General features: G+C 36.6%; 1 protein-coding gene across 2 annotated transcripts; it reads left to right on the forward strand.

Moving 5' to 3' along the window:
- The first annotated feature begins 22 nt into the window (after positions 1–22).
- On the forward strand, positions 23–14,696 carry LOC123544362 (tryptophan--tRNA ligase, cytoplasmic-like). 2 transcript variants are annotated; one of them, XM_045330437.2, is made up of 9 exons: positions 23–177; positions 3,102–3,229; positions 3,805–3,913; positions 4,372–4,491; positions 5,933–6,115; positions 8,884–9,097; positions 10,863–11,036; positions 11,886–12,026; positions 13,851–14,696. In XM_045330437.2, the coding sequence occupies exons 2-9, from the start codon at positions 3,115–3,117 to the stop codon at positions 14,007–14,009; spliced, it is 1,215 nt and encodes a 404-aa protein (XP_045186372.1). In that variant the 5' UTR covers positions 23–177; positions 3,102–3,114; the 3' UTR covers positions 14,010–14,696. The 2 variants fall into 2 exon arrangements, with proteins under 2 accessions (XP_045186372.1, XP_053397777.1); XM_053541802.1 differs by lacking the exon at positions 23–177 and adding an exon at positions 1,548–1,674.
- The last annotated feature ends 960 nt before the right edge of the window (positions 14,697–15,656 follow it).

Here is a 15,656-nt window from a genome sequence, read left to right on the forward strand (position 1 = left end):
TGTTACCCACTTCTACTTATTAGCCAATGAAAGGCTTTGTTACAAAAGTAACCGATGTTGCAAACACATGTCAACATATGGAAATTCAGTAAAGTTGAATCTGTAAAATCGGGAGTAAATAAGTCTGCTCATTTAGATTCTACAATAATAATTTTCATTGGGACGAACAACAGACAGGTAAGATAACAAATTGGTCGACAATTATTGTCTGTCATCAGCCTAAAATTTTATACAGTAATGAACTTGTCCATTTGGGATTGGACAGCACCATCTGACCATTAACTGGTAAAAGGGTGGATACCAAAAAGATACCGACTGAATGGCAAACAGTGCAGATCATGGGCAGTCTGCACAGATGTGTAGGCTGATCATGATCTATACTTCACGCTTCGAGTGCGGGAGGTTGTGGGTTCGATCCACGTCATACCAAAGACGTAAAAAATGATACTAGCAGCTTCCTCGCTTGGCACTCAACATTAAGGGGATAGTGCTAGGACTGGTCAGCCCGGTGTCAGTATAATGTGACTGGGTGGGGTATCATACCAAGTGTCTACGATGTGATATTCCAGTGAGGCAGCACTATAAAGTTGGGCATTGTGCTTACAGCTACAAGTATATGACTGAAAAATTGTTGAAAAAGACGTTAAACCCGAACACACACACAAACAAAGTCAGAATCAATCGTGTCCAGCATGTTTTGTTGTTTTTTTGGTTTAACACCATTTTTCAACAGTATTTCTGTCATGTAACGGTGTCCAGCATGATAAGGGTTAAAAGGTAAAAGGTTAAGTTTCTTGTGTAACGTGGGCAGTTGACGAAAGTCCCCACCTGAAATGGATGGAACAACTTATTTCCAGCCAAGCTCACGGCAGGCATCATATTTACCTCCCCCAGCATCCAGTCTAGGCCGATACAGTTGGAAACAGTACCAGTTTAAGTAAATCACACAGCACTGAGCACTAGTCCGGATATCAGCCGCGACCAGGAATCGAACCCGGACCACTGGCATTGTAGTCCAACCTGCTACCCACTGTGGCACTGACTCCCTTAGTTTACAGATATTCTGTAATTATATGGACAATCCATAAATTCAAAGATTTTTCAGTCTATAATTTTAGAGACTGGGTATATGAAATTTGTTAAAATTACAATTTAAATCAAAACCACAGGTTTAAATGAAATATTTCACTTATTACATGCATAGATACAACTAATACAGTGCTTTAGTGGATTTTAGTGTAGAGACATGATAGAGGATAGGTTGATAATTTTTCATATCATATTCTTTTACTGGCATGCAGACAGATATTCTGACATACATTTCAAATGTTTGCGTCCATATATTTACAGACTATCTGTAAAAACGACGAAATCCTAGACCTGGTTAACATGATTGATTTAATTTGGTATATATACAGAGGTGTCAACAGGTGGCATTTTTGTTTATAATCACAGAATAAGCAACACTAATATGGGAATATTACGAATGATAAGACGTTTTGGGACAGCATGATAACTTTTGACTGTTGCTGTTGGTCATTTTCAAACTTATTCTGCATATTTCTGTTAAGAATTTGATCAGGTCAGCATGACACCACTTCCGTTGCAGCCAAGTAATGCAAATATCAAGGAGGTGAAAGCAGAACCTAGCCACTCGTAGCGATTACACTACCGGTATGTTTTTCAAATAAAACAGATCAAGATGTTCATTTAGTTGACTTTATTATCTGCTGTCCCTATGGTATATATTTTTAAAGTTTTTGTCAAATTATACCGAAAATTATGATTTATTCCCATATCAAATGGTGTGGAAGAAGTGACATGTTGTGCATGGCGCTTCAGATAATGTTTTACAAATTTCCAAGTTTATTCAACTTTTTCTCACTTAGCACTGTACATATACAGGGGTTTTTTTGGGGTGTTTTTATAGCCGTTATTCGGCTATATTCCCAATGCCAAAAAGTATGTCTTTTTCCCAAAATGAGTGCAAAAATTCCCAATCTACATTCTGAAAAATATTTCATCAAAATTGCACAAAAATTGACCAAATTATGGACAATTTTGTAATGGAAGTCTGTTAAAGAGGTTGTACAATGTGAAATAAGTGTATGAGAAAGTGCTTAAACACATCCTTACTATATCCTATGGGACTAAATATTTCCCAATTTGGAACATTTACGCGTCAAAATTCCCAATTTTGGGGGTATAGGCTATGTTCCCAAATTAGCTAGAAAAAACCCTGATATAAAAACATAAAATACATAATAAATTTTAAAGAAAGTATTACAGTTAGTCACGCAAATATGAGCCCCTTTTTGGACTTAACCATATTACAGCTACATCTGTACCTTGTATACTATACTTGTTCTAAAGTTTAAATCCGATGCAAATGAAACTTGGTATGCATTATCAGCATGATGTGGACATGTTCTTCTGTTGGGACTTTTATGTTATCATTAGTTTAGAATTGAGTTATGCCCCTTTTTGCACCTAGCCATATTACAACTTAGTGCAAAAAGTGAATAAGTCCTTTTTGTCAATGCAGTTATCCACTTTTTGCACTGAGGTGACGATCTGTACATTGTGCTCTCAACTCCTATTACTTTTCCATCCAGTTCAAATAACCAACATGATTACCGGCGGTATTCATCAACATAAAGTGGACATGAGCTCATTTGAATGACTTTTATTACCTTTTTTGAGTTATGCCCCTTTTTGGACTTTGCCGTAGTGGAACTGCCTCTGTACCTATGTTCTCAACTCCTACAGTTTCCATCAAATTCAGATGAAGCTTGATATACCGTATCATGCACATATTGAAATTGATATTGTCAGACTTTTTGGTTCTGTTACTTTTTTGTGTGTGACAGAGTTATAGCCCTTTTCTTGGCTTAACTTTATTACAGTTGTATCTGTACCTAGTGTACTCAATTCCTACATTTTCCATCCCATTCAAATGGAACTTGGTATACATCATCAACATGAAGTGGACATGCACATTTTATTGGGAATTTCATGTCATATTTTTTGTACTTTTTTTTCTGTCAAGCATTTTATGGGGTATGTGTCATACAATGGCAGCATTATTCTTGTTTTTCCAGGTACAAGGAAAATATGGGAGATGAAGTGAATGAAGTTTCCAAACTGTCGATGGAGGAAGATGATATTGTTGATCCATGGAATGTGGAAAGTAAATCTGCATCTGGGGTTGACTATGATAAACTAATAAGTATGTTCTCAATTATGTTACCTCTGTAAGGAATTTTAACCTTTACCCTGCTGAATTTCTAAAATGGACTGGTCCATCATTCAATTTGGGCAGTACCACTTGTTTATCAAAGGGGTGTTCACTGTAAATTTACAGACTGAATAGCGAACAGTACAGGCTGATCTTGGTCTGCACTGGTCACAATAGCAGAATCACTTGCCGCCAGCAGGCTAAATGTTAATTGAAACTGAACTCTTCTCAGACAGCAAATATTGATTTACTTTAATTGGACCTCCAGCCAATATAGGCACTTAGGTAAAGCTATCCTGACAGCCTGTTTTCATAGATTGTAATTGACCAAGAAGTTCATACTTATTATTTCATGAATTGTGATCCATATTTAGTTAAGGCTCAGTACAAAATGGAGTGATGAACATTGTACTGCATGTTACTAAAAACTATTGTATAATCCAAGAACAGCCTAGCCAAAACATCAGAAAAGGTTAAGAAATAAAAAAGCTTAAAACTTTTCTTGACTAGGAGTTATTCTTTTTTTTTTGGTGATGCAATATAGAAAAGGATTTATTTTGTTTCAGAACGTTTTGGTAGCCAGAAAGTTGATGATGAGCTAATCAAGAGGATCGAGCGAGTAACTGGCAAACCAGCCCATCATCTCTTAAGGAGAGGAATTTTCTTTTCTCAGAGGTATGTACAAATATGACATCAGCAAACAAATGGTCATTCAGTTGTTTTTCAGTTCTTATTCTATTTCCTGTGTTTGACTGGTGCCTGGCAGAATCTTTATGGCTAGTTCAATACCTGTTAAGATTGAATTTTACTAAATTTAATACGTAATTCTGGAAAGTGGTCATCTTGAAGAGAGAAATCGAATACTTCACCAGTAAACTGAATAGAAGTCAAGAAAATTAGTTTGTAAATTAATATGACTTGCATGCAGAGAAAGACTAAATTATATTTTTTGACCTTCATTTGCAAATGATGATAGCCAGTAAAAAGTATGACAGGGCCAACGCTGCCAGGGCTCATAAAAGTTTTAGCCGTGTTTTGGTGCATTGCATGTGGAGGTGAGGGAGCCTGAGAGCCTATGATTTATATATTTCGTATCATTCAGCTGAATTTGTTTAAATGTTCTAATTTTTCAGAGACATGCATCAGATATTGACGCTGTATGAACAGAAGAAACCATTTTATTTATACACAGGCCGGGGACCATCTTCAGAAGCTATGCATCTTGGACATTTGATTCCTTTCATATTTACAAAGTATGTCAGTTCAGTATCTGTTGCTCTTTTCAAGAAAATTAAAAGAACTATTTACATTAAATTGCATATGTTCCAAGCCTGTACTTCTATAAAGTAATTTATCTCCCTTCTTTTTAGCTCGACTATTCATAGAATAGTAGAGCTATTGGACTCGCCCATGCGTCCGCGTCCGTGTCGGCGTCCGTGTCCAGATTTGGTTAAGTTTTTGTATGTAAGCTAGTATCTCAGCAACCACTTGTGGGAATGGATTGAAACTTCACACACTTATTCACTGTGATAAACTGACTTACATTGCACAGGTTCCATAACTCTGTTTTGCTTTTTTTACAAAATTATGCCCCTTTTTCGACTTAGAATTATTTGGTTAAGGTTTTGTATGTAAGGTGGTATCTCAGTACCCACTAATTGGAATGGATTGAAACTTCACACACTTGTTCACTGTCATGATCTGACATGCACAAAGCAGGTCCCATAACTTTATTTTGCTTTTTTACAAAATTATGCCCCTTTTTCAACATAGAAATTTTTGGTTAAGTTTTTGTTTGTAAGCTGGTATCTCAGTATCCACTAATGGGAAAGGATTGAAACTTCACATACTTATTCACTGTCATGATATGACATGCAGTGCAAAGGGTCAATAACTCAACTTTGCATTTTACAAAATTATGCCCCTTTTTCAACTTAGGAGTTTTGGGTTAAATTCTTATATGTAAGCTGGTATCTCAGTACCCACTAATGGGAATGGATTGAAACTTCATACACCTGTCCACTGTCATGAGCTGATAAGCACTATGCAGGTTCCATAACCCTATTTTGCATTTTTACTAAATTATGCCCCTTTTTCGACTTTCGTATTCATTCAATCAACAAGGTTGTTGAATAGTCTAGCGTTGCTGTCCTCCAACAGCTCTTGTTAGCAATATTATCAATAGTGAATTTACTGTCTAAAGTATACCTACATATTACATTATCATTTTAATTCGAGTTGGACTTACTTTCATGGTTGTCCCAATCCATAAAACAGCTTGTTTGCACGAAATAAGAAATTTTATGACAACAAAATTCATGAATTACCTTACCCTGCAAAAATTCTATAATGAGCTTGTCCATCTTTCAATTTGGACAGCACCATTTACTATTCAAAGTGGTGCTTACCAAAAAGATACTGACTGAATGGCAAACAGTGCAGATTGTGTTCAGACTGCACAAATGTGCAGGCTGACCATGATCTACACTGGTCGCAAAAGTAGATTCAATCATGTCCAGCATTTTAAGGGTTAATGTCCAGCTAGTAATGTATTTCTAAAATGGTCAAATATGTTTTTTCAGCTTTAGGTAAGTGGATCCAGCTTACATGTATTGGACTTTTTCTTATATGTAGTTGACATTCACTTGCATGTTACTGACATTAAATTTTACTTACATGTAATTGAAATTTTAGATGGCTGCAAGAAACATTTGATGTACCACTTGTGATACAAATGACAGACGATGAGAAATTTCTCTGGAAAGATCTGACATTAGAGGAAGCCCATAGACTAACACATCAGAATGTAAAAGACATCATTGCATTAGGATTTGATGTTAACAAAACTTTTATATTCAGTGATTTGGAATATATAGGGTAAGCAGGCAAACTCTGTCATTAATTAATAACCTTTGAAGAGAACTGTTTTTCTCATGTCTGTATGTTAGCTAGTCATCTATTGATAGACACATTGCTTTTTAGCTCACCTGTCACAAAGTGACAAGGTGAGCTTTTGTGATCACGCGGTGTCCGTCGTCCGTCTGTGCGTCCGTAAACTTTTGCTTGTGACCACTCTAGAGGTCACATTTTTCATGGGATCTTTATGAAAGTTGGTCAGAATGTTCATCTTGATGATATCTAGGTCAAGTTCGAAACTGGGTCACGTGCCTTCAAAAACTAGGTCAGTAGGTCTAAAAATAGAAAAACCTTGTGACCTCTCTAGAGGCCATATATTTCATAAGATCTTCATGAAAATTGGTCAGAATGTTCAACTTGATGATATCTAGGTCAAGTTCGAAACTGGGTCACGTGGGTTCAAAAACTAGGTCAGTAGGTCTAAAAATAGAAAAACTTTGTGACCTCTCTAGAGGCCATATTTTTCATGAGATCTTCATGAATATTGGTCAGAATGTTTACCTTGATGATATCTAGGTCAAGTTCGAAACTGGGTCACGTAGGGTCAAAAACTAGGTCATTAGGTCTAAAAATAGAAAAACCTTGTGACCTCTCTAGAGGCCATATTTCCCAATGGATCTTCATGAAAATTGGTCAGAATGTTCACCTTGATGATATCTAAGTCAAATTCGAAACTGGGTCACGTGGGGTTAAAAACTAGGTCAGTAGATCTAAAAATAGAAAAACCTTGTCCATATTTTTTTCATGAGATCTTCATGAATATTGGTCAGAATGTTCACCTTAATGATATCTAGGTCAAGTTCGAAACTGGGTCATGTGGGGTCAAAAACTAGGTCAGTAGATCTAAAAATAGAAAAACCTTGTGACCTCTCTAGAGGCCATATTTCTCAATGGATCTTCATGAAAATTGGTCAGAATGTTCACCTTGATGATATCTAGGTCAAGTTCGAAACTGGGTCACGTGCGGTCAAAAACTAGGTCAGTAGGTCGAAAAATAGGAAAACCTTGTGACCTCTCTAGAGGCGATATTTTTCAATGGATCTTCATGAAAATTGGTCAGAGTATTTATCTTGAAGATATCTAGGTCAAGTTCGAAACTGGGTCACGTGGGGTTAAAAACTAGGTCAGTAGATCTAAAAATAGAAAAACCTTGTGACCTCTCTAGAGGCCATATTTTTCATGAGATCTTCATGAATAGTGGTCAGAATGTTCACCTTGATGATATCTAAGTCAAGTTCGAAACTGGGTCACGTGGGTTCAAAAACTAGGTCAGTAGGTCTAAAAATAGAAAAAAACCTTGTGACCTCTCTAGAGGCCATATTTCTCAACGGATCTTCATGAAAATTGGTGAGAATGTTCAGCTTGATGATATCTAGGTCAAGTTCGTAACTGGGTCATGTGGGGTCAAAAACTAGGTCAGTAGGTCGAAAAATAGAAAAACCTTGTGACATCTCTAGAGGCCATATTTTTCACGAGATCTTCATGAAAATTGGTGAGAATGTTCACCTTGATGATATCTAGGTCAAGTTTAAAAGTGGGTCACGTGCCTTCAAAAACTAGGTCATTAGGTCAAATAATAGAAAAACCTTGTGACCTCTCTAGAGGCCATATTTTTCGATGGATCTTCATGAAAATTGGTCAGAATTTTTATCTTGATGATATCTAGGTCACATATGCTCAAAAACTAGGTCACTATGTCAAATAATAGAAATAACGACGTCATACTCAGTTCAACACTGGGTCATGTGGGGATAGGTGAGCGATTCAGGACCATCATGGTCCTCTTGTTTATCAGTAACTAGAGAATGATTAAGCCTACTGTGGTCAGTAAGTAAGTAGTCCAGGTCACAATGACCTTGAGACTGAAAACTATAGTTTTTATTATCAGTAGGGCAAAGGTCAATTGAAATGAGATCTTTAGAATTAAAATGATTTCGGATAGACAGCTGGAGACATATGGGCTTAAGGTCATCAAACTTTGTAGCATGATTGTCTATGGTCAGCAGATAACTCCTATTTAGTGTAACAGTCATGGTCACAGTAAACTGGAGACTGGGTGGTGGCATATGTGTTTTTTTAGAAACAGCTGGTTATTTGTTGTTTTGTTTCCATGAAAGCCAAGTGAAACTTACCGGTAAGGGGTCACATGTGAAACTGTGTCTTAAAAAGTGTTTAAAAAGTGAACATGGGTTCAAGCCCCACTCTGTAGTTGACATGTGAGGACGTCACCTAGCTGGCTTGTAAAAGATCGTTGGTACTGCACAGCTTGTGCCTGAAATGATGCACAGAAGGGCCCCTGGTGTCTTCCTCCTCCATTAAAGCTGGAAATGTAGCATATAATTATATATAACTGTATCAGTGTAACTAAAACAGATGTCTGAAACAGGCATGTCTTTAAAACAAAGATTTTCGAAAAGATGCTTACTTTTTCTAAAATGGGGTATTTACAAATACATACTTCTTTTGAATAAATTTTTACACTTTACAAAACCTAAAATAATGTTTTGGAATCACATGTATATTATATTGTGGTAATACGGGTTGCTTGACTTTCTGTTATTAAGGAATAATGTGTTTACTTTAATGTGCTTTGCATTATAAACAGTTGCCTTTGCATCCTTTGTTGTTGTATTTTTGTTCTTTTTTGTAATAAGAAAACATTGTACTTGGCACAAAATATCTTAGTTGTTCTAAACATTTCCATTTACAGTCAAGTCTTTTTATTCCAGCTCCTGTCCAGATTTTTACAAGAATATGTGTCGGGTACAAAAATTAGTCACATTTAACCAAGTGAAAGGAATATTTGGATTTGGAGACAGTGATTGTATAGGCAAGATCAGTTTTCCCTCAATACAAGCTGCACCAAGTTTTAGTTCATCATTTCCACACATATTTAATGGCAAGAAAGACGTCCCATGTTTGATCCCTTGTGCAATAGATCAGGTATTGTGTATACTGTTTTGGGGTTGCAAATATGCCAGTTCTGAAATTAAAGGAAATAAATTAAGGAATTTAATAACAGCTCTTTTATATGTATTTTCATTTATTTTTTTCTAAAGTAAAAATTAAGTAATACCAGTTTAAGATGTTAAATTGATATAAAGGTAGTATTTTAAGGTAATAGTCCTGTAACACAATTAGCAATTTCTATGTGATAACATATATGCTACTATTCGCACACATGACTTTCTATATCGGCTTGAAAATGCTGGCATTTAAAATAAGTAATTGAAAAGAAATTGTGATCATAGTTACTGTGTTAGTTCAATAATAATGTTTCACAAGAGGGAGAATTTCATAGGATGACTCAGTCTAAGTGACTCGGGTTGATGCTACTACCCCTCAGTAAAGTTTCATGCAAATGAAACCAGTCAATCTTTGTTATCTTAACCTATCGTTTGGTTTTTATATTTGCTTACTTAAAGCCTAATAATGTTGACATCTTTACAACAAACTGAAGACTAATCTTATTCATATGTTTAACCTTTAGCATGCTGGTGGCAGTGATTCTGCCTTTGCGACCTGTGCAGACCAAGATCAGACTGCACATCCATGCGGTCTGATCATGGTCTGCACTGTTCGCTATTCAGTCAGTAAATTTTCAGTGAAAACCCCTTCAAATAATAAATGGTATTGCCCATATTGAATGATGGACCAGTCCATTTTTGAAATTTAGCAGACTAAGGGTTAAGGAAGATCCTGGTCAGATTAGGAAATCTTTATTAACAGGAAAATAAACATGAACAATAGCCAAAGAAACACTGAACAGTATGTTTTTACTCAGGTTTTGATAATACTAACCTTTACTGAAAGTATTAGTTCTCCAAATATCCTGGGAGATATATTGATTTTGTCTTGAGTGTATGTTAGCATTACTCCTCTGAAACTACTGGTGGAATGTCAACCAAACTTTTCAGGGATGCTCAATACCATAGGAGTTTTGGGTTGATATGCAGTTTTATAAAGTTAATTCCACTTCAAAGTCCGTTTTTGCTAACCTATTTTTAGATCACCTGAGCGTAAAGTTCTAAAGGTGAGCTGTTGCAAATGCCCTGTAACTGTTGTCTGTTGTTAGCTGTCCTGTGTGTCATCAACAGTTCGACTGTTTACATTTAAGAGGTCACGACTTGGGGTCCAGTTTTTATGGAACTTGGTAAGAATGTTCTGCTGAATAAAATCTTGGACTTGTTTGTAAATGGTTCATCTGAAATATTAAAAAAAAAAACTAAGTCACTAGGTCAGTTAGTAAGATAATCTTGTTATCAATGTAAAGGTTACATTTCTATTTCATCTTCAGAAAAAAAAAATGCCAGAATATTTGTCATTATAAATTTAGGTCAAGTTTGAAGTTGGGTTATTTGAGGTCAAAAACTAGGTCATATCATAGAATAATGTTGTTAATGCTTTAAAGGCCACATTTTCCACTTGATCATCATAAAACTTCAGAATATTTGTTCCATAAAATCTAGGTCAGGTTTAAAACTGGGATGCGTGAGGTTTTAAACTAGGTCGCTAGATCAAGTCATAGAAAAACCTTGTAAACACTGTAGAGGTCTCATGTTTGTCTCTATGAAATTCAGATCAAGTTCAAAACTGAGTTACCTAAGGTCAGTTAATAGCCAGCTAGATCAAATCATGGAAAACCCTTTTAACACTTTACATTGTTACATTTTTCTTTAATTATGTACATGCAAATGTTTTATTTCAGGACCCTTACTTCAGAATGACTAGAGATGTGGCACCTAGAATGGGTTGTGTGAAACCAGCTCTTCTACACTCCACATTTTTCCCAGCTCTACAAGGTGCACAGAGTAAAATGAGTGCCAGTGATCCAAACTCCTCCATCTTCTTAACAGATACAGACAAGCAAATTAAAAATAAGGTATTGTCTGTAAGTTTTGGCATTTGAATTTGAAAAAACAAGCAAATAATATATATATTATCCACATTCTCCATAACAAGTTTTTCCTTGATTTATCTTTAACTCTATAATTAACATGTCCGTCTTTCAATATGGACAGTACCATTAACTGTTAAAAGGGGTGCTTAGCAAAAAGATACTGACTGAATGGCGAACAGTGCAGACCATGATCAGCCTGCACAGATGTGCAGGCTGATCTTGGTCTGCACTGGTCACAAAGGCAGAATCACGTGACACCAGCAGGCTAAGGGTTAAATGATAGATATTTCCATTGGTATTACGGTATACATCATATTTTAAAAATTCAAAAAGATCCTAATACCTACCTTCAAGACTGTTGTAAGTTTGTCTGAAGAGCTGTCAACAACTCATTTTCTTATAATACAGCTCATCGTTCATATACTTAGTTAAGTTTATAATTTTGGGGCCGCAGAGGCCGAATGATTAAGGACGCTGACTTGAATACTTGCACCTCACTGAGTGGGTTCAAGCCTCACTCGGGCATTGAATTCCTCATGAGGAAGCCATCCAGCTAGCTTACGTAAGGTTGGTGGGTCTACCCAGGTGCCCACTCCTGATGAAATCATGCACGGATGGACACCTGGGGTCTTCCTCCACCATCAAAGCTTGAGAGTTGCCATATGATCTATAATTATGTCGGTGCGATATTAAACCCAACAAAACAATATAATGTTTAACCATCCCTAAATTACAGCTTTCTTTTCTGCTTTGTAACATTAGCTAGTATGCTATAATTCATTTATGGAAGTAGGGAAAGATTTGCCTCAAAATCTGCTTTTTTCTTCCTAGGTCAACAAATATGCATTTTCTGGTGGTGGCGCCACTGTTGAGGAGCACAAGGAGAAGGGAGGTAACTGCGATGTTGATGTGTCATACCAGTACCTTACTTTCTTTTTGGAGGATGATGAAAGATTAGCTAAAATAAAGAAGGTAAGATTTAACCAGGAACAAATATCAATAATTTTCTGCCTTTTTAAGTCACAAGTCGCAAGTTAATGAAGGAAACATCTGAACGGCAGACCTGTGCCCCTGTATCATTATAATGCATACTTTGGAATATCTTTGACATTGTAAATGGCTAGCTAAATGACTAGCTAAATGGCTAGCCATATTTGGTAAATCAGCTTTCTGTAATGTGTACCAGATGGTGAGCAGAGCACAAACCAAAATTTCAACACTCGTGGCCTAGTGGTCCTCAAGTCACTGTTCAGGCTCCTGTGACCCTGACCTTTCATCAAGTGACCTCAAAATAAATAGGGGTCATCTACTCTGCATGTCCAATCATCCTATTAAGTTTCAACATTGTAGGTCAAGTGGTTCTCAGGTTATTTCCAAAAAATGATTTTACATGAACAGGCCACTGTGACCTTGACCTTTAATAGACTGACCCCAAAATCAATAGGGGTCATCTACTCTGCATGTTCAATCATCCTATGAAGTTTCAACATTCTGGGTCAAGTGGTTCTCAAGTTATTGATCGTAACTGGTTATCAATGTTCAGGCCCCTGTGACCTTGACCTTTAACGGAGTGACCCCAAAAACAATAAGGGTCATTTACTCTGCATGAACAATCATCCTATGAAGTTTCAACATTCTGGGTTGAGAGGTTCTCAAGTTATTGATTGGAAATGGTTTTCCATGTTCAGGCCCCTTTGGCCTTGACCTTTAACAGAGTGACCCTAAAATCGTTAGGGTTCATCTACTCTGCATGACAAATCATCCTACGAAGTTTCATCATTCTGGGTCAAGTGGTTCTCAAGTTACTGACCGGAAATGGTTTTCAATGTGCGGGCCCCTGTGACCTTGACCTTTCACAGAGTGACCCCAAAATCATTAGGGGTCATCTACTCTTTATGACCAATCATCCTATTAAGTTTCAACATTCTGGGTCAAGTGGTTCTCTAGTTATTGATCAGAAATGGTTTTCAATGTTCAGGCCCCTGTAACCTTGACCTTTGACGGAGTGATCCCATAATCAATAGGGGTCATCTACTCTTTATGACCAATCATCCTATCAAGTTTCAACATTCTTGGTCAGGTGGTTCTCTGGTTATTGATTGGAAATGGTTTTCAATGTTCAGGCCCCTGTGACCTTGACCTTTGACGGAGTGACCCCAAAATCAATAGGGGTCATCTACTCTTCATGACCAATCATCCTATCAAGTTTCAACATTCTGGGTCAGGTGGTTCTCTAGTTATTGATTGGAAATGGTTTTCAATGTTCAGGCCCCTGTGACCTTGACCTTTGACGGAGTGACCCCAAAATCAATAGGGGTCATTTACTCTTCATGACCAATCATCCTATGAAGTTTCAACATTCTGGGTCAAGTGGTTCTCTAGTTATTGATCGGAAATGGTTTTCAATGTTCAGGCCCCTGTGACCTTGACCTTTGACGGAGTGACCCCAAAATCAATAGGGGTCATCTACTCTTCATGACCAATCATCCTATGAAGTTTCAACATTCTGGGTCAAGTGGTTCTCTAATTATTGATCGGAAATGGTTTTCAATGTTCAGGCCCCTGTGACCTTGACCTTTGATGGAGTGACCCCAAAAACAATAGGGGTCGTCTACTCCAGCAGCCCTACAACCCTATGAAGTTTGAAGGTTCTAGGTCAAATGGTTCTTCAGTTATTGCTCGGAAATGAAGTGTGACGTACGGACAGACGGACGGACGGACAGGGCAAAAACAATATGTCTCCTGGGGGAGACATAATTACTGTGATTATTAAATGTCACATGGTTTATTTTTAAGGATTACACAAGTGGGGAACTGCTCACTGGATATTTGAAGAAGGAGTTGATAGAAATATTACAGAAGATAGTTGGTGAACATAGACAAAGAAGATCGGAAGTAACGGACGATGTTGTGAAACAGTTCATGACACCACGAAAACTCAATTATGAATATTAACAAAAACTATTCACTAGGATCATTTTATTTATCAGCAGATCTTTACATGATGGACTTTTATATGTGATTGTGTTCAATACTAATTTATTTCGCAAATCAGTAGCAGCATTTGTCACTGAAAAAAACCCACTTCAGTATGTGCATGCAGTATATTACAAATATTCACCACAGATATATTATACATTAATATTATTTAATTCCAAGTTAGCATCTTTCGTTTGTTATATATTATGTAAATGAATGGAAATTTACACATTATAAAGTAACTGGTATAATCTTTACATGTGATTTTAGTACTTAGATATACAATAGCTTCTCTTGTGTGCTTCATAAGTGAAGCAAAATGCTTCCTATGAGAAGGTTGTACGTTAGAATCCTGGAAAAGGAATTGGTTCTCCATGACGATTGACTGAGGACCATGCATAAGTCATTTGTCCTCAAACTGGTTTGAGGCTTTGCCAGTTACTTATAGAGAACAGGTAAACACAGGAAAAGCTAACACTGGTCAGGTTCAGTGAAATACTGTAGAAAAAACAGTGATGAATTCAAGAAAACAAGAAAATATTGAAAACACAATACAGCAGTACTATTTCACTTTCATAACCTCAAACAGCGGCACTTTAAAAAATAAATATATACATTAATCTTATTGGGCATTACACCAGTAAATTAAAGTTTTAAAGTATTTGTTGTTTTCTTATATTTTCCCTTAAAACAAATAACATTGTGTTCTTGTCATTCTTAGAACATGTATTTATTTAGCCTAATTGAATGGAAGGACACAATTGTTTGTAAGTCACAATGAAAAGGACTTTAGAATATTCCAAGATTGAAATATGGTCTGCTTCATATTATATTTCAGTTATACATTGTATTTGGATTTGAAGGCATCTTGTAATGTGCTTAAAGAATGCATGTAATAATTTTAAATAAACTGATATCACTTGGCACAATAGTTCTTTTAATGTGAAAAACTCTTACATTTCTTCAGTTTGTAGCAAGCCTTGGAAGTGATAGGCATGTTTTCACAAACTTTGCTCAAGCATTGGCCATAATGTAACTTATGTCAGTTCAAGGTCAAGGTCCCTGGAATTTAATGCCCACTAAATAACTTTGTAACCCTTTTAAGAATTCATTAGTCCCCTTATGGTTTGTCCGTCGTCTTTCGGTCAGCAAAATCTTGATCCTTGGCTAATGTGTGCAAGGTATTAAATGAAACTTGATATGGTGACATTGGATAAGATAAGGAGTTTGATTGATTTACAATTATAGCCTTATTTCATGTACAGCACAAATATTCACTAGTGAGACAGCGACACAGACCAGCTTACTGGTATATCGGACTAACAACAAAGCAATATCTGTTCAAGATATTTGTCCAATATAAAGCCAGGCATCAACACCTAACAACTATATTTGGGAAACAGTGTTAGCCAAATATTACATCAATTTTGTAAACTGGTAACTGGTCAAAATTGAAATGCATAACGGCCCTATTTCAGCCTGATGTACACATAATGCTTGCTGAAGAAATACTGCTTCCAGCAATCTGCCAAGGGCAAGGTCATAGACGTCAAAGGTCATGTAGCCAGTTAATGCAGGGTCATATAGATTGCTCCATACTGTATGGAACAGACATACAGTTTT

This window comes from Mercenaria mercenaria, chromosome 1 (assembly GCF_021730395.1).
Source record: "Mercenaria mercenaria strain notata chromosome 1, MADL_Memer_1, whole genome shotgun sequence".
In the NCBI taxonomy this organism is placed as follows: Eukaryota; Metazoa; Mollusca; class Bivalvia; order Venerida; family Veneridae; genus Mercenaria; species Mercenaria mercenaria.

What these genes read in the sequence shown, in the direction of transcription:
- LOC123544362 (XM_045330437.2), top strand. Translation starts at nt 3,115, where the DNA reads ATGGGAGATGAAGTGAATGAAGTTTCCAAACTGTCGATGGAGGAAGAT. An exon ending in ATTCCTTTCATATTTACAAA is followed by an intron (nt 4,492 to 5,932) that starts GTATGTCAGTTC and finishes TTGAAATTTTAG; the next exon opens with ATGGCTGCAAGAAACATTTG. An exon ending in GATTAGCTAAAATAAAGAAG is followed by an intron (nt 12,027 to 13,850) that starts GTAAGATTTAAC and finishes TTTATTTTTAAG; the next exon opens with GATTACACAAGTGGGGAACT.